General features: G+C 52.1%; 1 protein-coding gene across 3 annotated transcripts in view; it reads right to left on the bottom strand.

Annotated features, from left to right (window-relative positions):
• Positions 1-3,530: 3,530 nt before the first annotated feature.
• The window catches only part of LMX1A (LIM homeobox transcription factor 1 alpha), a 44,459-nt gene continuing 23,513 nt past the window's right edge, over positions 3,531-24,476 (bottom strand). The window contains exons 4-9 of one of the 3 annotated variants that reach the window (XR_005257872.1): positions 12,924-13,156; positions 8,136-8,305; positions 7,916-7,993; positions 7,450-7,813; positions 5,674-6,852; positions 3,531-5,582 (exon numbers count right to left, since the gene is read on the bottom strand). Coding sequence is in view for 2 of the 3 variants with exons in the window: in XM_038145107.1 (XP_038001035.1) it covers positions 6,692-6,852; positions 7,450-7,813; positions 7,916-7,993; positions 8,136-8,305; positions 12,924-13,156 (1,006 nt within the window). In the remaining variant the exon portion in view is untranslated. Of the gene's footprint in view, positions 6,853-7,449; positions 7,814-7,915; positions 7,994-8,135; positions 8,306-12,923; positions 13,157-24,476 lie in introns of all 3 variants that reach the window. The other 2 variants (XM_038145108.1, XM_038145107.1) reach the window with 2 other exon arrangements.

Below are 24,476 nucleotides of genomic sequence, written 5' to 3'. Positions count from 1 at the left end.
ATTAAAAGCCTCCTGAAGGAAGTGATTATGCTCTAATTGATGGGAACTGGAAAGCCCAGGAAAGAGGCAGAGCAATGGTATGTACAACCATTTCTGGGGCACAGGTCCTGCCACTGCTGCCCAGCACACTGCAATGTTTTTGAGGATGGCACCTGCCCTCAGGCTTCTTCATGGTCCTAGCTCCCTGCCAAAGACTCTCTGATGTTTTTCTCCACATTCAGTGCCCTTTCCCCATCTCACACTCCCAGGCAGCCCAAGCCTGACACAGGACAGCCACTGGTCAAACACCAGCCATGCTGCTTCCCTTCCCTGCCCCTGTTTGCAGATGGCTGGCCAGGCTCGGCCAGCTGGTGCTGAGAATTGGCCCCATTTCTCACAGCTTAAATCTGAGGATCCAAACAGGCTTTCAGGTGGCAAACAGGCCTCCTATTCAGCCATGGTGGGACTGCTCCTTTTGTCTTACAGGGAAGTGACCATCTCCTCTTCCCCAGCCTCCCTGCTCCCAGCTAACATCCCCTTTTTTATCTCTGCCACCGTCCTGTAACCACCGTGTCCTGCCTGAGCTTCCCATCCCGTCTCCAGCTCTGACACCCCAGCCTTTGTTGAAAAAGCAGTTTTGGCCCCGTGGGATTAGTCTCCATGTGCTCCAGCCCCCAGGTCTCCTTCTGGGATGTCACCGCTCCTTCCTCACCCCTCCGCCCTCTCCAGGAGGAGACAGAGCAGCCAACAGTCAGTTATAGCTTCTGGCAGGCTCCGGCTAATCCTTTTGGAAGAGTTTCACCAGCCTTCTCTCCCTAGTCTCCTCAGGGGCTCTCTAGTTACTTCCCAAATACCTCCACGCACTCGGCAGCAGAGCCAAGCCCTCCAAGCCTGGGACACCAGTGTGAGGTTGTCAGGACAACGCAAGCAGCCACCCAAGACACAGGTGTCACGCTGCATCTCCAGTTCCATGATCTCATGCTGCGTTTTCCAGGCAGCCCCTGCCTCTTTGAGCGGAGTTGCTCACTGTTTCCCCTCTCCTCCTCGCTGTCTCATGCACAGCCTCGGGGCTCTCCGTGCTCGCATATTATTTTGAGCTCGTGCTGAGCACAGACTTGTTTCCTCGCAGATGCTCTTGGGAATGTGCAGAAAAAGCCTAAGGCTCGGTGGATACCTCCCTGCACAGCCCCTCCTCTCCCAAGCAGATACTATTGCATCTGCACTGCAAGGAGCAGAGGTGAGAGAGCCAGAGCTGCTGGGGGCCAGCCAGCTTCAGAGCCCTGAGCTGAGATGCCAGAGCTCAGCTCTCCAGAGCACTGGTCCTGTCTGGGCTCTCCGAGAGTCCTGAATAAGATTGGTTAGGAGCAATCGGTTGGGGCTCTTCACCCCACTCAAAGCCACCAAATCGACAGGGCTGCAGGGCAGAGCCTTCTGGGGCTCACCACCAGCTCCCCATCATCCCTTTACCTCAGGGATTCACCTCCTGCCACGGATTCACCCTGCCCTGAGACCATGATCCAACCCAGCAGGCATCCCTCCGAACGAGCCCCCTGTTCTCGGGGTCATCAGAGGAGAAATCTGATCCCTCCTCTGAAGCAGCAGCTCCCAGGGCCCGGGGCAATGGGAATCTGCTGCTCCTCACCGAAAGTGCTGTGGGTATTTGATCACTCAGAGTGTTTTGACATGGTTTGCAGTTGGATACGCTCGTCCTCAGCCTGTGAACTTAGACCTGTCAATCAGGCAGGCACATGTCAGCCTCCACACCGGAGTCTAGGAGGTCTACAGCTAACAAGATAACCTTTTCATGGCCAACACAGTTGCCACTTAGGGGAATGGAGACAAGAATTTGGTCTGATCTCCAACAAGATAAGCAGCTGTTATTCACCTTTTTACACCTGAGGAGCTTCTAATCCTTTTCTTGCCTTTCCATCGCAAGTCTTTGCCATTTTATAAAGAGGTTTTTTGTTCTTTTTCTAATAAATTTTCCATGCAGATGACCAGCAGTGGAAGAAAAGGCACAGAAAATGCAGGTAACAGCTTTGTATAGCTGGTGTTACCTGGGGTCTTTCTCACAGACCTACCATAAAGCCAAGGCCCTGGTCCTCAGTGGTTTGAGCCCTATCACGTGTCACAAGCATTTTCTAATGATGGGTGACATTTAGTGCCCAGAAGAGTGTCAGTGTAGGTACCAAACATCTGGCAAATTATTTCACACTGGAAAGGTGACAGGAACAACCAAAGCTTTGGCATTTTCCCACAAAAAAAAAAAAAAAAAAAAAAAAAAGAAAGAAAAGAAAGAAGCACAGAATTTGTCACCTCTCAGGTCCAGTTCCAGGAAAGGACCCTGCCTATGGGTTCCTTGGGATTTGGGCCCTCTCCACCTCCTACATGCAGAGAGATGACCCATGGCTGTGGGCACACGAGAAATTCTCCTGCAGGTTCTTCCCTCCTAGGACATGCCCACATCACAGCAGAAAGCAGCTCCCAAACTCTCAGGGCAGCAAGAGGCTGACCTGGGCTTCCCACCTGGGTGTGTCCCCACTGCACCAGGATCTTTGCTGGGTTTGGGGGCTCCTCTTGCCCACACCCAGCTGGAGGGAGCCAGCACATCTCTGCTGACTGCTGTTAGATGCTGAGCCAGGCCACTCAGAGCAAGGGAAGGCTCCAGCCCTTCACTGGAGGGGGTTTTCCTAGACAGCAAGGTCACATCCTTCCAGGAAGGTTGCTTGCTCCAGCTCCTATGTCTGTGCACTACAAGTCTCCAACAAATACATAAAAACACCACCAAGACTCAAATACCCAGCTGCAAACCCAGCCAGCATTGGCCAATGCCACTTTGATTTTCATTCCAGGCCGCATCTGCCACGAGCTCCTGAGCTGTCCATTCACAAAGAGCAAGTTAATTAACATAATATCACTCAGAGCTGGCTGCCTATCAGTATCATCTAATCAGTGTCCTCAACTGACAAGTAATCTCTGACTTGATCTCTCCTTGGCCACCGAGCAGTGCCTGAACAGAAGCAGCTTTGTTTGGAGCCACTGGAGACACAAAGGTCAGCTCCCAAACCATTCCTGGCATTGCCCTTGCCTCGGAGAGCAAGGCAGAACCTGTTTTCACGTCAGACCTTGCTCTTTTCTTAATGTCTTTGACAAGGGGGTATCACCTGCCCTAGGGAGCCACTCCCCAGCTGAGACTGGGCTCAGACATGGAGCACAGCATGGCAAAGCAGCCCCACAAAAGGACATCCCAGGGGGACAAAGCATGGGACACCTGACAATCCACCCAGCCTGTCACCTGCCATGCAGTGACTCCACCACCTGCAGAAGATAAGGCCCAGCCAGTTTTGCTTTGGCAGGATCCATCCACACCCTGAAATAAGGAGCAGGAGGATATGAAATCCAGATGACAGGAGCACCCACATCTGCTACTCCATGGCAAGATTGCAAACTGGGCTCATGTTCGGCCTGTGTCAAGCACTGGGCCAACTGGCAGAAGAACAGGTTTAAAACCATGAATTCTCCTGATTTTGCTCGAGAAAAATCTGCCCTCATCCATAATTCTAATCCTTTCCCAAAATTACATGCTCTATGTGACAATTTTATACTCATACCCACGTTTGCATCAAGAGACTGTTATTATAGGTTGTGATTACATTTTTGCAAGATTTTAAAAGTAGGCAACCAGTCTGTATGACATGGGGGTTTTTATTTGGGGGAAGCAATTTAACAGGTGTAAATTGGCACCTGGGCTGATGAAAAACCAGACTGATGCACCTGAGCATTTTTCAAACAGGAAATAGCTGTAGGTGGGAAGACAAACATTTTATCTATAAAACATTAATAACAAAATCCCACAAATTTAAACATGACGTTTTAAGAAGCATCCAAGTGAGAGGAATTTTTGAGGCAGTTTTAAGAACCATTAAGGGAAACTTATTTTTACGTTGCAAGCCTGGGTGGTGTTAACCCAGCCATTGCCTAGAGCTGATCCTACAAATCATGCTGGTTTCATGGGCCACAGCAGCTCCTCCACACCCTCTACAATCCAAATCTGCCCTCTTTTCAGCATAGCACCAGCCAAGTATTTCTCCAAGACCACCAAGCCTGGTGTTAGAGTAACCTCAAGCCGTAATGTCCCCAACTTGTCCACCAGAAGACAAGTAAGAACCTTTTACCCTGCTGCTGTCTTGAGACAGAGCAAAACCCCAAACCAACCCAGGCATCCAGGCATTTCTTGGGCTGCTCTTTATTTCACAACTTGGGAAATAAAAATGACAAGTTCTCTTCTTACAGTCATGCCATTTCAGAATTTTTTTTTGGTTTTGCAGGTTGGAATTAGAAAACATTGCCTAGCACAGGAGCTGCAGAGCAGGGACTGAGGGTGGGCAGGAAAGAGCGCACCTTGTTTTGAACAACTCAGAAAATGAGCTGTGGATCCCCATTTGCTGGCATATTTGTGGAGCCTCTCTGTGTCTGGGAGCTGTGGCAAGAGCAATTTCTTTTGGGAAACACCCACCCATACCTTTAAGGCAGTCCTAACACGGAGTTGCTCATGGTCCTAACGTGGAGGGCTGGGGTTCACAAAGTGCTAGTGCAGGTGAGAGCTTGGTGAAGACCCCCAGCAAACCCCTTTCTGCCACCTTGGGTGGGAGTCAGGGACAGCTGTCTCACCTTCCAGACCCACCAACCTCTGTCTGTTGGCCACAGAGGACACTCCAAGGGCCAGTTTAGCCCCAGACCACAGAATATGATGAGGTCCTGGCACAGGTTGCCCAGAGATGCTGCAGATGCCCCAACCCTGGAAGTGTTCAAGGCCAGGCTGGATGCGGCTTGGAGCAACATGGGATGGTAGAAGGTGTCCCTGCCCATGGCAGGGGGCTGGAACTGGATGGTCTTTTAAGTCCCTTCCAACTCACACCATGATGGGGTCTGTGATTCTGTGAATATTTGATATCGAAAACCCATCAAGCAAAACCTTCTCACTACACCCTACACAAGACCTTGCTTCCTTTGGAGACACCTCAAACCCTTCCCTCTCCCAATCAAGAGGACACAACCACGCAAGAAAACACCAGGCCTTTTTTTTTTTTTTTTTTTCTTCTTTTTTTCCTTTAACAGAGATTTTTTTTTTTTGTCTTTTTTAATTTCATCTCGGTGCATGATTTCTGACAGTGCTGTCAGCAATCTCCCGCCGGGTCAGCCATCTCCAGACCCTGCTACATTCAGTGTCAGGCCGGACGGCGGCGACCAGCCAGTGTTTTGAGCCTCACAGTCACTTGCACGTCTCTACGGGTCGTTGCTTACATCGTTTGTGAACAGCAGCACAAAAGGACACAACGCATGAAAACGAGAGTGGGGATGAGGTGAGGGCCACCTGAAGGCTCCACCCCAAGGAGAACTTCCCCCAGATTCCCACAGGTCTGGCAGGGGTGAAGCCGAGCACGGGGTGGGAAAGGCAGGGCTGTCCCTCCTTTCTGCTTCCCCTGAGGGGTGGGGACTTGGGCTGCAGCGTTTCCCAGTGCCAGGACACCAGCTCACACTGGCCTAGCACCCAGATTGGAGGATGTGGGATGGGGTCGCTGGTGGAGGCAGGCTGGGACCTGCTGGGGAAGGAAAAGGTGATGTGGAGAAGCACGGCTGAGCCCCGATGGGCTGGGATGTCCAGCAGCTCCAGCACATCCACACCACACTGACCTCCTGGACACGTCCAGCAGTGGGGACAGGACCTGGCCACCACGCTGCCCCCATCAATCTGCTGGCAATAAGCAGGTTTCTGGACCCAGCTCTGCTCTGTGTTTCAACTGCACCTCGAAACCAGTGGGGCAACCTGAGAACATCGAAAATAACCAACCCCAAAACCCAAACTTGTTGCCTGAAATGAACTGATGTTCCTTCCCTGCCACTGGGCTTTTGCAACCTAAACATAACGTTTATAAAAAGTAAAATTATTTCCTCTTATAACTTAAGTGCATTGAGTATTTCCTTAAATATGGTTCACACTGAAAATAAAGTTACTTTTGCTGTACAGTAAATTTCTGATAGACTTAGAAATAAACTTTTTGTTGATACAATCTGGCAGGTGTGGCCGTGCAGTGCAACACTCCCAGCCACACGGCTCTGCACGCACACACGCGCGTGCCCACACACACACACATCCACACACACAGCCCCGTCCTCGGGGACAGGGACAATGCTAGGGGTTTCTAGCTTTCTATATTCGCATGGGAACATCTAGCTTAAAAGTCCCTACATTTAAGCAGCGGGCACTCAAACTGGTTGAGGGAACAGAGGGGAAAAATCCAAACCCTGCAGCGATATTTTCCCATCGTGTTTCCCCAGAGCGATGTCAGCATTTCAGATTTCAAAGCCCAGCTGATGCTGCAGGCTTTCCCCATGAAGATCAGCAGTTTTCTCTTTCTAAAGGTGGGATACAGCGCTGGGATGCTCCTACAGGAGAATCCCCCTCCCCCTGACAAAACGAGAAATTCATGTCCCCATCTGAAATTTGAAAATCCACCAGCCAGCTGCAAAAATCACTCCTTTCCCTAATCCTAGGCTCCTAAGAGAAACATGAAACTATGCAACCCATAACTTAACTCGCTCCTTGGGAATCCCAAGCTACAACATTATTTGACGGCATCCCAGCAGAGGTGCTCCCCTCCCTCCCGACCCCGGGAGCTCTGCGGCCCCTCCTGGGGGGACCACGCTGGGCTCAGGAGGTGAAGTAGGAGTTCTGCATGGAGTACAGGTGGTCAATGGGGTTTCCCACTCGTGCCTGGAGTGGCCCTGCATCTGCTGAGCCGAGGAAGCAGTCCCCCAGGTTGCTCAGTGAGGTATCGTCGCTGTCCAGGTCGTGGAAGAGGGGCTCGGCACCTTGGGAAGCAAGGAAGGGACAGGAGGGGTTCAGAGCCTGCTCCAGCACCTCCACAGTGCCTGGTACCCCCAGCTTTTCTACTGATGCCTTAGGATTTCAGCTTTTGTATTTCTCAAATCCAGTACTGCTTTAGTGTGTAACTCTGAACTCCATACAGAGTCTTAGCTGCTGTCTTCACATTTTAGTCAGAAAAATGATCCTTCTGGGCCTGAAACTCAAGGACACCCTACTGCCTCAGGCCCTGAAAAGTATGAACAAAAAGTGAAATGGGGAGGAGCAAACTGGGGGAATATGACTTCATTACCTGAAGTTGTAATTGGAGGATTAACCCCTGATATGGAAATGGACCAAACTTGTATTTGTCTGATAAATGGCTGGACTATCGTCCATCTTGGGTGTAGCCCCTTGGGGAGGCTTTTGACTCTCTTAATGTACCTAAAGGCCCTTCAGTAAATACCCACTTTTATTCTCTTGTCTGGCCTCTGTTTTTAGGTAAGCCGAAAAAGTAGCACAAGGTGTTTAGGGATGAGGGGACCCCACCACAACCCAGCATCTTTGAAGGAGAGAGGGCAAAGAGAGCATCCCCAGAGCCCTACCATAGGGGTGCATGTGGTCTCCGGGCATCTGGGGCGGGGTGAGCCCTTGCCGGAAAGGGTCAGAGCCGTAGACACTCTGCTCCATGCCCAGCAGCTGCTGCGGCGGGGGCAGCGCGGTGTAGGGGTTCAGCATCCCCTCCAGCCCCGTGCCGCCGCCACCGCCGTTCGTCTGGGCTGCAAGACAAGAGCAAGATGAGATCAAGTCATTGGCTGCTGCTTTTTGGGTGGCTGAGCTCCGCTGGGAAGCCTGGAGAGGGCTGGGAGATGGGGAAACCCAAATTGTGAGGGAGGTACCTGAGCTCAGGCGCTGTGTGTTCTGCTGGTCCTGCTGCTGCTGCTGCTGCCTCCTGGCGAGCTTCTTCATCTGGGAGAGAGGAAAGGGGAAAAACCAGAATGAAATCATCCCCTGGCCAAAGCCAGGAGGGAGGGAGCCCCAGCAATGGGTGCTGGCGCCCCTGGTACCCACCTTTGCTCGCTGGTTCTGGAACCAGACCTGCACCACACGGACACTCAGCCCCGTCTCTGCCGCCAGCGTCTCCCGCACCTGAGGGACAACAGTGACAGCGGCGTCTCTCAGCCCACTCCTTCTCAGGGAGACTTCAGGAAGGGTCAGATCAGCCAGAGCAAGGCCATGCTCAGCACCCAGGACATCCCCAGGAGCTGGGCATGGGCCCTTCTCCCCATACCTTCCTGCAGGGCTTGGAGGAGACCTCAAACGACGCCTTGAACGCCCTGCGCTGCTGCGTGGTCAGGATGGTCCGCGGCCTCTTGGGTCGTTTGTGATCCTTCCCGTCCTCAGCACCCTTCCCCGAGGCCTGGCCCAGCTTGCAGATGCTGTCCTCATCATCACTTTTGCCTAAGGATGAAAAAAAAGCAGGTCCCTTACAGAAAACAGGTGGAACACACCATCTCCAGCATGGTCAAAATAATCTGAGAGATTTAAAACAAGATGGTGTTGGTGGGGATCTTGTTCTGAGTATGTGAGAAGCTGAGGTTTGGGAGTGGGGTAGAGCTACCGGCACTTGAAGTCTGCGGCTGCTCAGCCAGGAGATGTGTTTTTGGGTTCTTCTTTTCCCCAACGGTCTGAGCAGCTGCAATGTGAAACCCTGGGACAGCTGATTTTCCCTCCACCAAAGCCAGATCTCTGCATGCTTCACAGGAATTTCCAGCCAGGCCACAGCTGGGGACACATCTGGGCAGAGACAGACAGATCACATCATCCAGCAGAGGGGCCACCAGTTGTCAAGGACCACTGTGCCCCTGGGGCTGTCCCCCAGCCCAGGTGGAGACAGAGACTGGGTCCCTCTGCCCAGGCAGACCAGGCTGGGGGAGGTCAGGGGGATGGGTGAGCAGGGATGCTCAGAGAGGGCAACGTGTTAGGCAAGAACCATGTTAGCCAAGAACCTCTCACAACACCTGATCTGCTCTACCATGGAGGACAACTCCCTTCAGAGCACAGACTTTTATTCATACAGACAAGGGGCACCTTTCTGTCTGTTATTTCCTTCTTTCTGTGTACTTTGAAATCTCCCCAGACAGAAACCCAGCGTCTTTCAGCCTTCATCCCTCAGCTATTCACTGTGATGTGCTGCACCTCTGCATTTCCAGGCACTGGGGTCTATCTCCCTGCTGCTCTCCACCACTCAGGGCACAGAGCCTTTGGGCAGGAACTGCTCCGGGAAAGAGGACAGTGCCTCTTCCCAGCTCTCCTCATTTACTGCACCTCCCCTGCTGATGACCTTGCTTGCTCAGCCCGTGTGGGAAGGGCTGTGATGCAGGTTTGACAGCACCTTCCCTCTGGCTAGCTATAAATCACTTACAGCCTTTTCCAGAAAGCTCCTTCACTGTTCATCTGGGAATGGCTAATGGAGCTGAGGTGCTGGTTGGATACGGATGGGGGCTCTCCAAGGCTGTGCTTGGCTCAAGTCCATCCCAGGGCTGCCACAGCTCTGGGAGAGGGGGATGTACCAGGGAGTGTGAGCCTGGCTCAGGGTGATTCATGGGGAAAACAGGCCAGGTCAAACGCCATGGCAAGATCACACACACCAGGAAAGTTTCAATCCAATGGCAGCCCAAGTGGGAATGAGGAAAGGCAGGAGCAGATCTCCAGGGTGAGGGGAGGCAAAGATCCCAGAGGAGCAGCAAGAATGCTCCCAGGCACCAGTTACCTCTCCTCTCCAACACTACTGGGCTGTCTCCTGGGTTCCAGCCAGGAGACCTTCCGTGGTAGTGGGCAGGGAGAGCTCTTCTTGCTGGCAGCCCCCAAAGAGCCGGGAGCTGGGTCTGGCCCCCGGGAACCAGAGCCTGGCTGCTGCTCCAGCTCCCTTCTTACTTGTGGCACACCCATGACATTCCCACACCAACAGGAAGGACAAACTGATGTTTCCTTGCATGTCCCAGCCCAAGGGATGCCACACTGGAGTAGGTGTAAGAACTCCCAGGGGAGGCCCAAGCTGTGGAGCCTCTGGTGGCAGAGCAGTGGCTCCTTCCAGTGCCAGGTCCCTGCTCTGCCAAGCTGCTGGCTTTCCTGAATGCTGAAGGAGTTTAATTTTGGATGGAAAGGTAGAGATTTTTACAAACCATGGGAGAAGGAATGTCAACTGGTGCCTGAACCCATCGGCACCCGAGCATGAGGTCAGCACCCCACTCCCCTGCAGCCCAGGAGGGGCAGAGCCCAGCACGGCAGAGCCACAGGCTCATGGGCTCCATCAGGTCCATGATGCTCAAAACCCACTCCGAGGGGGAAAACCCGCTCAGAGCAGCCTCTCCAAGCCCTCCCCCCGCCAACACCTGCTCCCCAAATCCCTCCCAGTGTCAAAGGGAAAGAAGGAAAAGTGAAGCCGGATTTGGCGGGGTATTACTTTTAATTAACTCTCCCTTTCAAGCCTTTCCCCACTGAGGAGGGGGGAGAAATTAATGAGTGTCTGGGGCTGCCCTGACGTCACCTGGGAAGGGGCCGGGGCGATGGATATTGTGCGGCGTGCCCCCGCTCCGACCTGCCGAGCCCACATCCCGCCGCCGGGGCCAGGACATTCCTCGCTCGGGAGGATTTAGGGAGAGGAGAAACGTTAGGACGTTTTTAATTGGAAAGCAGGGTCCTCTTTCAGAGGGGCTTGTTTACTCAGGCTGGGCGGCGGAGGCTCGGGGGAGGCAGTAATTGAAGCGAGGGTTTGGGAGATTACAGACAACATATGGCTCGCTTTTTATCTGCACTTTCTCATAAAGTGGCCCTTGGTGTGCGGCGGCCGGGGGCGGGGAGGGAGAGAGCCTGGGGGCTTCAAAGCAGCCGGGAGAGACAAGGAAGAGGCTGGAGGAGCTCATCACATGCTGCTGGTGAAGGGCATCCAGAGAGGGGACACCATTCTGCATCTCCTGGCACGGCACTGGGGTCTGGGGGCAGGAGAAGCCACCACACACTGAGCATCCACGGGGAACGTGTACCCGGGCTGGTCCCTGCTGTGTCATTGTCCCCAGAGCCACGCAATGTCCCAAGACAAAGCTGGTAGCCACCAGAAGCAGACCGAGATGGTGGTGGGGACAAGCTATGGGGTCTGAGGGGAGATGGCAAGGCTGGGACCCCCCAGTCAGAGGCTGCCAGGCCACGTCAGGGTTAGGTTTCTGATCAGCCAAGGGGTTGCCTTGCCCTTTTGACTCCCACGCTGGCCCTTCACATCCCTCAGGTCTCAGCTGGAGTTTCCACCAAAATAAGTTTTTCCCCTGGAGGTTTTTGCTAAGCTGAGGCTCTTGGTTTGGCCAGAGCTGCTGGCAGTGGGGCTGGACCACAGGCTGATGAGTCGCTGGGGAGGAAAAGCTCCCCAACCTTTCCCCAAATGCCCTTTTCCCCCACTAGGAACAAACCCAAACCATTGTGGCTGATTTGCTTTCTCTTCCGTGTGACATCTCCTCATTGGTTCGTACTTTAACTGAAAAGGGTTTGTATATCCCAGAGGAAAAAACAGTAATTCTTCTGTCAGTTAAGGACTTTCCCAGGGCTAAGGGCAGAGCTAGTGCCAGTGGGCTGGATCCTCCTGCACTCCTGCCTCTCCAGCTCCTCCAGGGCTGGACCATCACTCACCAGCTCCCCCCAGCCACCTCCTCCCATGGACTCACTCTGATTTTTAAACATCACCACTGTTAATTGCAAGGAGCACTTTTTTTTGTCCTGAGCAAGCAGGGTTGCAGGGCTAACACAGAACCCACACAGGCAGTGCTGCAAGACAGAAAGGCTTTCGCTGCAGAGGAGCTCAATATTAAACAGAAATACAGGCTTTGGGCAATTTTTGCTCCCTATCTATGAAAACCATCCCCATCCCTTCACAAATCTTCTCCCAGTTACAGCACTCCAGTGACAGAGAGCACCAGGCTTTGTGGTGTCCATGCTTCACACCTTAACAACACACTCCTTGTCTTGATTTCTACTTTTTTTTTTTTTAACTCCAGTGCTTTGCTCCAGCAGGGAGAAGACAGCCCCACTTGCCCCCCCCCTCCACCACCACAGCTGCTGGCAGTCTTTTCCAGAGCAGAGAATTTCAAAGGTAAATCCTTTCCCTCCACAAAGCCGACTTTTCCCCAGTGAGGGATTTTAAGGGAAACTGAGAGACTGGTGAGGAGCAGGGCTCTGTGGGGATGGTGTTATCCTGAGGATTTTAGCTAGCAGATCATCAGATCATTTCCACTCTCCCAGTCCCCAGTGCCGGGCTTTCTCACTAAACTTGTCTTCCTGGGAATCATTCAGGTTTAATTTGCATTGACTGCAGATAACATATTTTAATGCTGGCGATGCTCTGGGCAACCTAACCTGGCCATGACACCCTGGCTGGAGCAGGATGCTGGTCCCCTGGCCACTGCCAGCCACAGGGCCACCACTCCTGCAGGCCCCCTCGGTTCTGCAGTGTCCCCACAGTGTCCCCAGCAGACTGGTTCTGGCCATCAGCTGCCTCGGAGGCTGCTGGGGACACAAGGTTTGCAGACTCCCTGCTGCCAGCTCATGTTTCAGCTCCGTGCCTCAGTTTCCCCTTGTTATTAAAAGGGGTGACTACAGCAGAAGCAGCTCCCTTCTTGTCCTCAGCCTTTCTAGGGACGGGAACAGAGACAGGCAGGGACACTGAGGCAGGGGGGAGGGACAAAGGTTTAGCCCTAGGTTTAGTCAGTGGCCAGCTCTCCCTCCCACATCTGGGGAAGCTGCACACCCCTCGGGTGGCGTGCTGGTGCTCTGCACAGACCAGGAGCACAAACCCCTAGAGAAATGAGCCTTATGAGGTGGGATGGTCCACAGAGCATCCTCCAGCCCTGCAGCCCCTCTCTGCTGAGCTCCCTGCTCAAGCCCTCACCAGCGAGGTGCCTGGAGGATCTTACAGAGCTTATCCCCTCAGACCAAAGGGCAGAAGTTCAGGGCAGCGAGCCCAAACCTCACCTCCAGACCCCTGAGGGGCCTCGGAGCGGGACCAGCCAGGGAGACGCGGGCGGCCCCTTACCAGAATCCGACAGAGCCGGGCTCACCAAGCTCAGCAGCTCCCGCTCCTTCTCGTAGTCGCCCTTACAGAGGAGCTGCCCCTCCTTCAGCACGAACTCGTCGCCCTTCTGCAGGCGCCGCTCGCAGACGCAGCAGCAGAAGCAGTGCAGGTGGTAGACGCTCTTCTGGGCGCGCATCACCAGCTCGCTGGGCGCGATGGCCTCCAGGCAGCCCGCACACTTCACCGCGAACAGCCTGCGGGACAAGCGAGAGGACAGCCCGCCGTCACACCCCGGGGCGCCGGGACAGGGACGGGGTAGCCGCGGTGGGGAGATGGATCAGCACAGCGGTGCTGTGTCACCCCCTCGGTGCCTTGAGGGGCCGGGGACAGCGGTGCTGGCGCTCCGCAGTGACGGGGACGTGCTCTCAGTGCCGCACAGCCATCCAGTGCCAGTCGGGGGGGGATGCTGCTTTTGGGCCAACTTTGGCAGTTTTGGGGCTCACCAGGTGCTTACCGTAAATGTGGTCAAGTGATGAAGAACCCGACACCCAGAAAACAAAGGTATCAAACCCAACAGCCCAGGTAGCACCACCACAAGACAGCAGCAGCTCCACACGAGTTCTACTGAGCCAACTCCCCATTGTTACGTCCCTCCAGCTCATGCCTAGACCGAAGGAGATGCTGGAGGGGTCAGTGGGGTCAGGGAGCTCATCTGTGCCTCTCCACAAGCACCTGCAGAAAGTATCCCCACCCTCCCTCACCCACAAACCAGCCCATCCCTCTGGCCTGGGTCACCCCATCCCCACTTGCACAGGAATGGACACACAGGATGTCTAATGTATCATAAAAATCAGGAATTTTATAAAAATATCATAGCATAAAAATCAGAAACCCATCAGGAATGTCTAATATATCATAAAAATCTCCAAGTCAGCAAATCTGGGGTTAAGGCCAGTGCCAGACTGAAGATTTGATGTGTCAAAAGGAAAAGGAAAAGCTCAGCTTGTTCCTTGACATTGATGTGACAGCGTTTGAGCGATCCCTAATTAAACTGCTCCCAGGTTTCAAGACTCTGGCTCTAGACTTAAAAGCCAATAATAATAACAACAGCAATAACACTTTAGGTTGGAACACAGCTTTTCTTTCTCCCAGTTTAAATGTCCTTACTGAGAATGATCAATGATTTACAGCTGGGGGAAACTGAGGTGAGAAGGGCAGAGGTGGCAGCATCAGTGCTGGCTTCAGAGGACTTGGAGGCACTTGGAATTAACCTTAGGCCCAGATATTTTCAGTAAATGGGATGACCAACAGAGATGTTTGAAGGTATCAAACCAGAACCTCTTTGCCACACCCAGATATTTGAGTTCTTGGCTGGGACATCACATAGAAAAAAAACCCACTGTTTACCCAGTCTTGTCCGAAATATCTGTGGGAACTGGACATTATTATTCCCCTGTCTTGGTGACTTTGGCCCAGAAAGAGAAGTCAAAAGTCAGTACACATCCTGCAGAGGTTACCTCCGAGCTTTCAACCCCCCCCCCCCTTTTTTTTTTTTTTTTTTTTTTTTTGGCTGTTACAAAAACCACATAGGAAACGTGCTGATTCAGCCCCTTTCTGACAAGCAGAGGACCAGATATATGCAAAATCCACATGGGAAAACCATCAGAAAATGGGGATTGTTTGAAAAAGTGCCTGCTCCCTCTCAGGTTTCCCCCAAACAGTGTTGGTAAGCACAAGGGTCTGGTGCAACACTCTCCCCATGCCAGCCAAATCCTGGGCACGCTCAGCAAAACAAGGCATTCCCAAAGAAATAGGAAAGGAGTGAAGCTTTTATAAACACTGTCATCACCACAGAAAGTGGAAATCATCAAATAAAATGTACAGGTTAGGGAGTTCAAATTGCCATTAGCAGCTTTCATTTTTCTACATTCAGCTTTAATTCCCCAAGTTTACCTACAACTGCCTGTCCCTAAGACATATTTCCAACATCCCTGTGACTGCCCTGGGAAGAGAGGGATGTGAATTCCCTAGAAAGCATCCCTTCTGAAGGGTCATTTTTTTCTTCTTCCAGCTCAAACATGCACTGGCTTGCGTTAATATTTCTGTAGTCACTTCATTTTTAATTATGTCTCTTTTATGTGAAAGTGGAGGCTATTTGTATTCGTCTGGCAACACATCCTCATCCTGTTTAAATGATGTTTAAGCCCTACCTGTTGGGATTACCAACTGCTCTCGGTAATAAAATATTGATAAGATATTACATTACTGCCATCTAATCTCCAGGAATAAATGTGCCCAAAATTTGTTTCCCAGGCACTTTTTAGAGCCACAAACCTTTGCCAACCAGGCACAGCAGCACCACCCCAGCAGTGGATGTTTCCAACCAAAGCGTGCTGCATAGCAGGAAGGTGTGAGATTTAGGTGAATGGCTGCCTGGTAGCAGACACTTAAAGCCATTCCTAGGTCGCAGGATAAATGACTTTATTTCCAAAGCAGCTCCCACCGAGGGAAGCCGTTCAGGCCAGGTGTCTTTCACTGCCCAGTGCAGGGCTCCCTCATCCCTGGGCAATGTGAGCTGCAGAGAAATCCCCATAAAACCTCTTCCACAGTATGAAACCAGAAAGAGCTCCTTACAAACACACAATAAACTCAGACCTCAGGCACTAAAAAGTCACAGGCAGAAAAAGCACGATCTGGCATGGGTAGTAATGGAGAGAGAGCAAAGGGTCTTGGTGGTGTCTCAACTCCCTTGAGATCAAACTGTACCCTTGAGACCCAGACTCCAGCAATTGATTTAACATTTTAGCCAGAGTGAGACACACCAGCCTGGATCCAGAGAGGTTTTCCTTCATCTCTGGGACCTTCAGTTCCATGCCCAGCTCTCTCCTGCTTCACTTATGCCATTTTAGGGATGCTTTAGTTCTCAGTAGGGTTTTTTTCCCCTCCATACATAACCTATGGTTCCAAAGTTAAGTCAGGCCTGACTGGCAGCACTGGGTTTGTTTAGCCAGGTGGGAAGCTGGCCAGAGCACCAGACAGGGAGATTAGGATGCTTGGTGGAGAACCAGGCTGCCACCAGCAGCTCAGTAAATACCTCACTGAAGCACTGACAGTGAGTATTTGTAAATAAAACTAACACGCTCAACTTAAGAGGAACTGGAACAAAAAGATAGTGATGTGAGCAATTTTTATCACCACACACAGCCTTTGGTGTCTGATCAAAAACATTCCTGAAGGAATGAAGGACCCAACATTCTTGAAGGTTGGGTCTTTGGTTTTTTGTTGGGTTTTTTTTTTTTTTAAGTTTAGGTCTCTTTTGAAATGACAACCTGCAGTTTTGAAGCCAAAAGGGGCTGGTGGTGGCTTTCAAGAAAATCTTGAAGCAAAATATTTGGGCATTTCCAAAAGCGCAACATTTCTGTCGGCATTAGGCATATCCCCCAGGGCGCAGCCCCACTTCTCCATGCCATTCCTCCTTCCCAACAAAGCATCCCAGACCTCTCATTTGGGGTTTCCCATCTGTGCAGCATCACCGAAACCTAAAAATACCAACACACGGCCAAAGCCACCTCTGGGATGCTGCATCCCGTGTCCCCTCACGATGGCCGGAGTGCAGCGCGGGCGGCCCCGCTTCCCAGCAGGGCCAGCAGCGCCTCTGTCCCCCTTTCTGTGGAGGTGACAGGCTGAAAGGGGCCGTGATTGACGGGCGCTTCCCGGCTGCTGTCTGTCTGCGTGCCCCGCATACAAACGCAGCCCCGCGGAGCCTCCCGGGGCGGGGACGCCGATATTAAATCGTGACGGACAAATCCCAATCGCTGAGCCTTGGGCTGGGGTGGCAGAGAAGGTGAGGCAGCTCTGCTTCCATCCCTGCCTGCACCAGGGATGCGGTGAGAGGGACAGGGGCAGCCCCTGAGTGACCCTGCACTGGCACCATCCACAGGGATATTGGGTTTGCCAACACACCTGTGCAGAGACCCTGCCCCACTCACCCCATGCTGTGGTCACCACTCAGGAGGAGCCTGAGCAGATCCTGACTTGTTGGAATGCTGGAGGCTGAGAATTTTAAATTTCCTGTGCTGAAGGGCACAGACCCACAAGAAAATTCTAAACGGGCACTGACCAACCTGTGAGGTGGTACTGGGAGCTCCAGCCTGACCACTCAGAGCCATCTCCGGATGATGAATCCTACCAAGGCCACGATCCTGGCGTGGGGATGAGCCAAGGATCAGCCCAAGGGGTGCGGGAGGAGGCTGGCAGTGAGTGCCAGCAATGAGCCACAGGGAGTGAGGACACCGGATTGAGTTGTCTTGGCACTTGGTCATCTTCTCACCCACCGCCACTCGCGGGAAGGGGGGACATCAGCACCGGGTCCTCGAGAGGCTGGCAGTGGAGAAATGCCACTTGCTGTCAACCCTGCACCCGTGGCTTGGGAATGAGCCACTGCCCTGCTGCTGCTGCTGGGCTCATGTCACCCTGTCCCTGCTCCGGCCCTCAAGGAGCCAAAGGAGGAGGCAGAGGGCATGGACCGTGGCCAAGCAGGAAGGGGGATGGTGACAGTGAGGGTATCCCCCAGCTGCAGCCATGGGGCACCTGTGGATCCTTGGCCCTGGCAGGAGGGGTGCTGACATCACGGGAGCAACTTGGAAAGAGCTGAGTCCATCTCAGCACTGTGGAGAGCAGGATAGCACATCCTGGACACGGGGAGCACAATCCAGAGGGCAACTCCACACCAACCATCACCTCCAAACCCACACTATGTCTCCAGGCTCCCAAACTGATGGAGGAAAGCGCCTGCAGCCGCCCTCACTTCCCTCCCTGTGCACCCCAAGCCCTCAGGGAGCTCTCTAGTGGGACAGAGAAGGGATGTTTTCCCCGGGGCTCTTCTCCTGACCCTTCCCCGTCTCCCAGCTCCCTCCCCCCCCCGAGGCGGACAAGTGTTCGCTTTACTGCCTGGCAACGGGGCTGGGGCTAAGCTTGCTAAAATATGAGTGTTTTTTGGCTGGAGTACCAGAAGGCTGCAGTCCTACAGAGAGAAAAAAATTGAGCACTCCATGCCATGGCTCCAGAAAGGGGGAGAATTAGGTTTCACACCGAGCAGGCTGGACCATGGCATTCTTTAGTTAATGCTTAACAAACGCCCAAACAAAAGCAGCCAACTTCTCTGCATGTTTGTAAAATGTATTCTCAGCAGATTCAGGTTTATTGGAGAATTCGCTCGCTCTGCAGCAAGTGGCGTTTTCCTTTTTTTTTCTCTCATTTAATTTTCCTTCTCCTCCCTTCCCCCCAGCTCAAGCCCTTCTCATTCCTGCTGCCTGAATGCATCTTCCAACACTTTGAGGGGACATGGCAACCGAGCTGAAATGGGCTTATTTTACCCCAGGGGCTGATGTGAGCTCGCCTCCACGGCCCTGGGGTGGAAGTTCTCCTCAGGGTTCAGCTGAGCTGCTGCTACCAACAGGGAACAGGGAGCCCAAAAAGCCAAGATTTGGCCTCGGGCGGATTCACCCCTGGTGAATCACTGATTCACTTGGCTGGTGGCTGTATGCTCTGAGAGGCCAGGAGAGCGACGAAGGGAGGAGAAGCCTGAGAGTCCTATTTTTGGCCTTTCTTCACATAACCCACCTCTCTGGGTCCTAACCCAGGGGTTCTACCCCATCCAGCATCCCACTGTGCCATGAATTCTCGGAGAGCTCATCATGGCAGAGGATGCCAATAAGCACAGCTTGCTCTCAAAGGCAGAGCCAGTATCGGGTGTGGAGGAGGGGGCAGCCCCATCCAGGGACCCAGAGGCTTTGAAGATGTTAAATTATAGGGTCCATGCATGGGTGTTCTGCAGGAGCATCCCTGAAGGAGCTCCTGCTCTGATGCAAGCACCTGAGCAGGTCCCATGCCCACCCCCCAGGGCCTGGTCCCTGGCAGAGGACACCAGTGATGAGGGACATGTTGGGGGGCTGGTGGCAGAGAGGAAAGGGGGGCAGCAGAGGAGAGGGGTTTGATGCTGGGCTGTTCATCCCTCTTTCTGCTACATGGGAACCATCCGAGCTTTCCCAGGAAAGGACACCTTCCCCCCGACTCCTGGATGGGGTCCAAAAGTGGTCACTTAACACCTCCCAGACCCTCCAGAGACCACAGCAGGGGCACTGCTACAATGATGGGGTTAAGTAAACAGACAAACGAAGCCTTCCCAGTGAGCAGCCGCTGCCAAAACACACGAGCAACCCTCCCTGTGTCCAAGTAAAAGGTGGAGCAAGTGCACATCTTCCAAGGCTGTTGTGTGGTGCTCCACTTGTGATCAAGGACACACTAATAAGACTTTCACCAACAAGGTCCTACAGCTGCTGAAGGCTCTGTCCCTCCTCCAGGAGCCTGATAAAAATCCTCTGCTCAATGGCAGGAGTGGCCAGAAAGCGATCTCCCGAGCAAGGCCAGAAGGCCAAGACCAAAATGCTGATTTTCCTCCCCATTTTCCTAAAGACCTGTTCTTTTTGTGTCCCCCCACCCTCAATAACAGCGTGTAGAATCAGACAGGGACTTGGTCCCATCCCAGCACCGATGAAGCACCAGGTTTTAGAGGCACAGGTAGGAGGGGGAGAGGCAGACACAATACCATATCCAGGCCCAAATGCCATCCCAGTGAAGCCAACCCAAGGATCAATCCCATCCAGCCCACAGCCCAGCAGTCCTGCATCCAAGCAATGCATCTCCCACCAAGCTGAATTTTGAGCAGGGACCCCCCTCATCCCCCCCATGCCCCCAAGAAAACAAGGATAATTGAAAAACCACAATATCACTAGTCAAATTTAATATTGAGAGTGAGCGAGCAGGAGCCAGAGGTCAGAATTAATTACACCCCACCATATTTCAGCACACTGCCGCAGCTCCGTGTCCTTTCCTTGGGGAGCAGTGCTTCCACAGAGAGGTCGACAGACATTATTAGAAAGGACTGATTTAAACGTACCCCCAGGAGCTTTTCAGCTTGTCTCTTCAGAGCCTTTGTTTGTACTGAGATTAATGGAGAGGCAAATGATGGAAAAGCAAAGTCACCAGGAGCAAGAGGATGTGCCATTGCTGCCGCCACCACCCCGATTTGGCAGGCTTTGTGAGTGGGGCAGGAATAACCAGGAGAGAAGGAAACGCTGTTCCATGTCATTCATTTTGTGGATAAAAATGTGAAGATCTTGAAAACTATTCTTTTTTGTTTGTTTGTTTTCCAAGAAAAAGATATCCTGGCTGAAACCTCCTGCAGGCTGGCTTTCCTACCCCCTTGGGGATTTTACACACATGCTGGTTTTTTGACATGCTGTACCACCGTGGGGGAAGGAGTTATTTTCATTCTGCTCCAGATTAATGTTCTCCTCTTGCAAGTAATTATATTTGTTTCTGATTTTTTTTTAAACCTCCTGTGATGGAAAATTAATACAGACACAAACCAAAATTAAACCTTTCTATTTTCCATTCAGATTTTCAAACAGAGCGTTACAAAAACAAAAACAAAAACAAAACCAAAAACAAACAAAAAACAAAAACAAACAAAAAACCAAAGGAAAGATAGAGCATTCCGATCAAACAGAAATCTCATTCCTTGGGCACAGCCAATTCTTTACTGGTTCCAGCCCTGAACAACCTGATCCACATGCAAGTGAGCCCTGCTCCAAGCAGAAGGAGGACTGAGAAGATTTCCAGTCCTTTCCAGCCCCAGCTCCCTTGTGACGCCACAAATTCACCGCCACCTTGCACCAACAGGTTCAAAAAGGGATCAGGCAAATCCAGGGGACTGAGTTCAACACCTGCCTGGACCCTCAAGTCCAACCTCACCTTTAGGACCCCCCAAAGCCCAAATCCCCCAGGGCTCCCCTGGCCTTGCGAGGCTTTCCTGGAGCATCCTCACTGAGGCCAGTGCGGGTGCACAGGGTCCAGCCGGGAGCTTCGACTGCTCTCGAGTCTCCTAGGCTACAATCAAGGCTTGCCTTTCCCTTTATTAAACAGAAACCCCACGTTCCCCCCAAGGGCTCTGGGAGCATCTAGGGATGGGGCTGCAGGAGCTGCCGTTTCCCAGGCGTTTAACATTCACCAGGGGTGTTTGTGCCGACGTGCCGACGCGGCAAATTCTCATTAGGAGGCGGCCAATATCCTGTGGAGCTTCCCGGCGCTCCGGTGGCCATAAAAATCGCTCGGCTGTATAAAAGCTAAACAGAGTAAACTCACTTGGACACAGGGAGCAGCTGCTTCGGAGCAGCTCGGCAAACAGAGATCGGCGGGAGCGCACCGGGCGCTGCCGGCAGGGAGATAGCGCTCTCCCGCCCCGCTTATTTCTTGCCTTATCTTTTTATTTCCCTCACCCTCGCGCAGGGTTTTGCATAAATATCATCTGCGTGTGTTGTCAAGTTGTTGGGATGGGGTTGAGCGTTTGTTGGGTTCCCACCCCCTCACCCCCCAGCAGCATCTCCACAATGGGAAGCAGCTGCTGTGGCTGACGGGCTGCTCCGGAGCAAAAGCTGCGCTCGCATGGAGATATCTCAGAAGAATCATCCTTCATACATAGCTCCGTGCACTAGAGAGCACTATAACATGTGTTTCCATGAAGTTTGTTAACTACTCGGCTAAACAAGCGTGCTGGAAATGCCAGAGGAATATGCTCTGGAATGAATGGAAATACTCATCAGAAAAGACATTAAATTTAAGCCATCTTTTTTCTCTCCCCCTCGTCGCTCCGCTGAGCTCATGCTGCTGCTCTCTCCTGTTGTGTGCTCTCAGGATGGGGTTTCGGGAGAAACAAATATTTGGGGTGTGTTTTGCAGCCTTGTGGCACTTGAGACAGGGATGAGATAAGAGATGATGGCACATGGGGGCATTTCATGCCATCAGTGGTCTGTGGATGCAGAGGCAGAGCCAGTCCAGCAGCTCATCCTCTGTGATCCCTGCAAGAGACTTGCTCCCAAATGACATCTCACATGTGGAAAATCAGAGCTCTGCCCTTCGTGGGCCTGAGCATCAGCTTCTGGGAGGTACAGAGCATCCTAGGGGGGCTCGGTCTTACAATAAGAAGGATAAAACCTCAGGAAAATTTTGCTATAAAGAGTTCAAATTTTTCTTGAGCTTCTCTAGAGGTTTTTCCTTTTCAGTCTGAGGAAGTTCACACTTTTAGCCAATGTTTTCTTGAAAATTCAGCAATCCACCAATGCAAATCCAGACCTCTTTTTGATTTCTGTGTAGGGAACGCATTTCACGGTGATTCCAGTAGCACCCAGAAAAGGCTCTAACTGATGCCAGTAAATGACAAGACGTCTCAGATCCTGACGCCAATCAGAAGGGTCAATATCCATCAGTGGGGGAAGATGTTCAAAAGGCTCCAAAGTGGCCTGAAGATGCTCAGCACTGGACATGTTTAAGAGGTTCCCCATAAAATTATTTTCCTTTGTTCTACTTGCTCTATTTTATACATATATGTGCGTGTATAATATATACATATATACATATATATATATATATATACACATACACACATATATGTGTGCATGAGGTTTTTTTTTTTTTCTGAAAAATCTTAGCTTTAAACAGAGATTTTTAAATTCAGCTATGAGCCTAAGTTCAAGTCACACTGCAGGGCTGTGCCCAGGGATGCTGAGCCATCTGACAAAAAGGGACTCAGGTGCTTTGCTTCATCCAGCCGAAGCCCTGGCTGGATACCATCTCACTACTCCTGACTCAAAACGTTTTTCTGGAGCTTTTTGATCTAAAAAAAACTATTTTCTTTTTTTTTTTTTTCCCCTTAACCATTTGGATTTTCACACAAAGAAGTGCGGAGGCACTGGAATATCCTTCCAGGCAGGAACTGTTGATGCTCTTTCCCACACACCCCTCACATCCCACAGCACCTACAACCCTCACAAGGTGTTCTCACCACCAGAGAAGGCTGAGCAGGGACAGGGCAGCAAAGAGCAGAGACCCCTACAAGAGGAGCCAAGGGTTCAGGGACATCCCTGTCCCCTGTGCCACCACTGGGTTTGTGCCACAGTCACAGCTGCAGGGGTACAGGGACAGTGCCCAGCTTGCCAGGCTACCTGAGACAGGTCCCAGTGCTGTCAAGGCAGCAGGATGAGCTTTTGATGAATTAGATGGCAAAAGCAAACATGCTTTCTCTAGGAAACAGGTTCCTGCCACTCGTCTGCTCAGGGTTATCACAGCATCAGGGGCAGCAGCCCTTCCCAGCAGCCTCCGTGGGCCGCGGAGGCAGGATATTACTTTGTTGCTTATTCATTTTATTGCTTCTCCTTTCTAAATATTTGCTTGGCAGGGGAAGGATTCCCTTTACACCGTATCTGCTCTTACAGGTCAATTGAATTTCTGGCGCTCTCAATCCCTCTTTCCCTCCAATTGCATTTGCAAAACAAATATTGATTGTACCAATTAGCTGTGAACCCCTTGCAGAAGATATCCCAACGCCTTCATTCGGGAGAAGCCTCATCCCAGACAGTGGAGGTGCCACTGGGATGGGAGCCCACTGCCAGTGCCACAAATTCCACCCCCAGCAGCCAGAAAAGTGTCCAGGTAGGAGGTTAGACCTGACCAACTGACAGGTTCTTGCCAAATCACATCCTTTAAATGAAAAAAAATGAAAAAGAAAGGTTTTCCCTCAAAACATCTTTAGGGTTTGCCCGTGCAGTGCTGGGCTTTTCAAAGCTGCCCCACCAAAAGCAACAGGCACATCCAACCCAAGCACCTCGTCACACTTCATCACACTGATTTCCCTGCTCCGAGTTTTATCTGAGACTTCCTTCAAAGGTTTTGTAAAGATCTACAACTGCCACAGGGGGAAAGGAAAGAAACCTCGGTGGATAAAACAGCTTTAAAAACTTCCTGGGTTTTGCTCTGATGAAGTCTAAACAAATGCAAAGAGAGCAAATGAGATGACTGGATTGCACAGCCACGGCGGGGATCCTTCACCCTCACATGCAGAGCCACCAGCCTTTGGTGACTCTTATCTTCTGCCAGCTGCCACTGGGACTGGGATGGCGATGCCAGCCCTGGTGTCACTCCAGCAGGAGCTGTGACACAGCCCCACGGCTCCCAACCCACCGGCGGCCACTTGCAAAGCGTTCAGAGCACACTGTTAAATGTGTCCTGCCTGTGTCAAAAGTCACAGCCCAAGGCAAAGGCGCAGGGGGTGCAGGCTGATGGATGAGCCATGGAGGTGGGACACGGATCAGCAGGACAGGGGATCACCCTGCTGCAGCAGTGCAGGAGAGATTCTGGGCACAGACAGCCACTGGTGCATCCCAGTGAGGATTCCCAGGCTGCCAGGGATGCTGTTTCAAAAAGCCTCTTTTCCCAGGTGCCACCCTCAAAACAATGCTTCAAATCCTAGAAAGTTCACATTCTCCTCCACATTCCTGCAGCCCAGGGAAGGCAGATTGCCCAGCCAGCCCCAGAGTGCAGGACTAACCCAGCATCAGGGAGAAATGCTTTTCTCCCCCAAAACAAGGATACTTTTTTCTCCACATTTCTCTGAATCACAGCTGGGTGAGTTCAGGTTCCCACTGAAGCTCTGAGGTAAAATGAGACAAGAAGACAGAG

This window comes from Motacilla alba, chromosome 8 (genome assembly GCF_015832195.1).
Source record: "Motacilla alba alba isolate MOTALB_02 chromosome 8, Motacilla_alba_V1.0_pri, whole genome shotgun sequence".
Lineage (NCBI taxonomy): Eukaryota > Metazoa > Chordata > Aves > Passeriformes > Motacillidae > Motacilla > Motacilla alba.
Note: the sequence above shows the minus strand (reverse complement) of the source record. Positions and strands in the feature narration are given on the sequence as shown.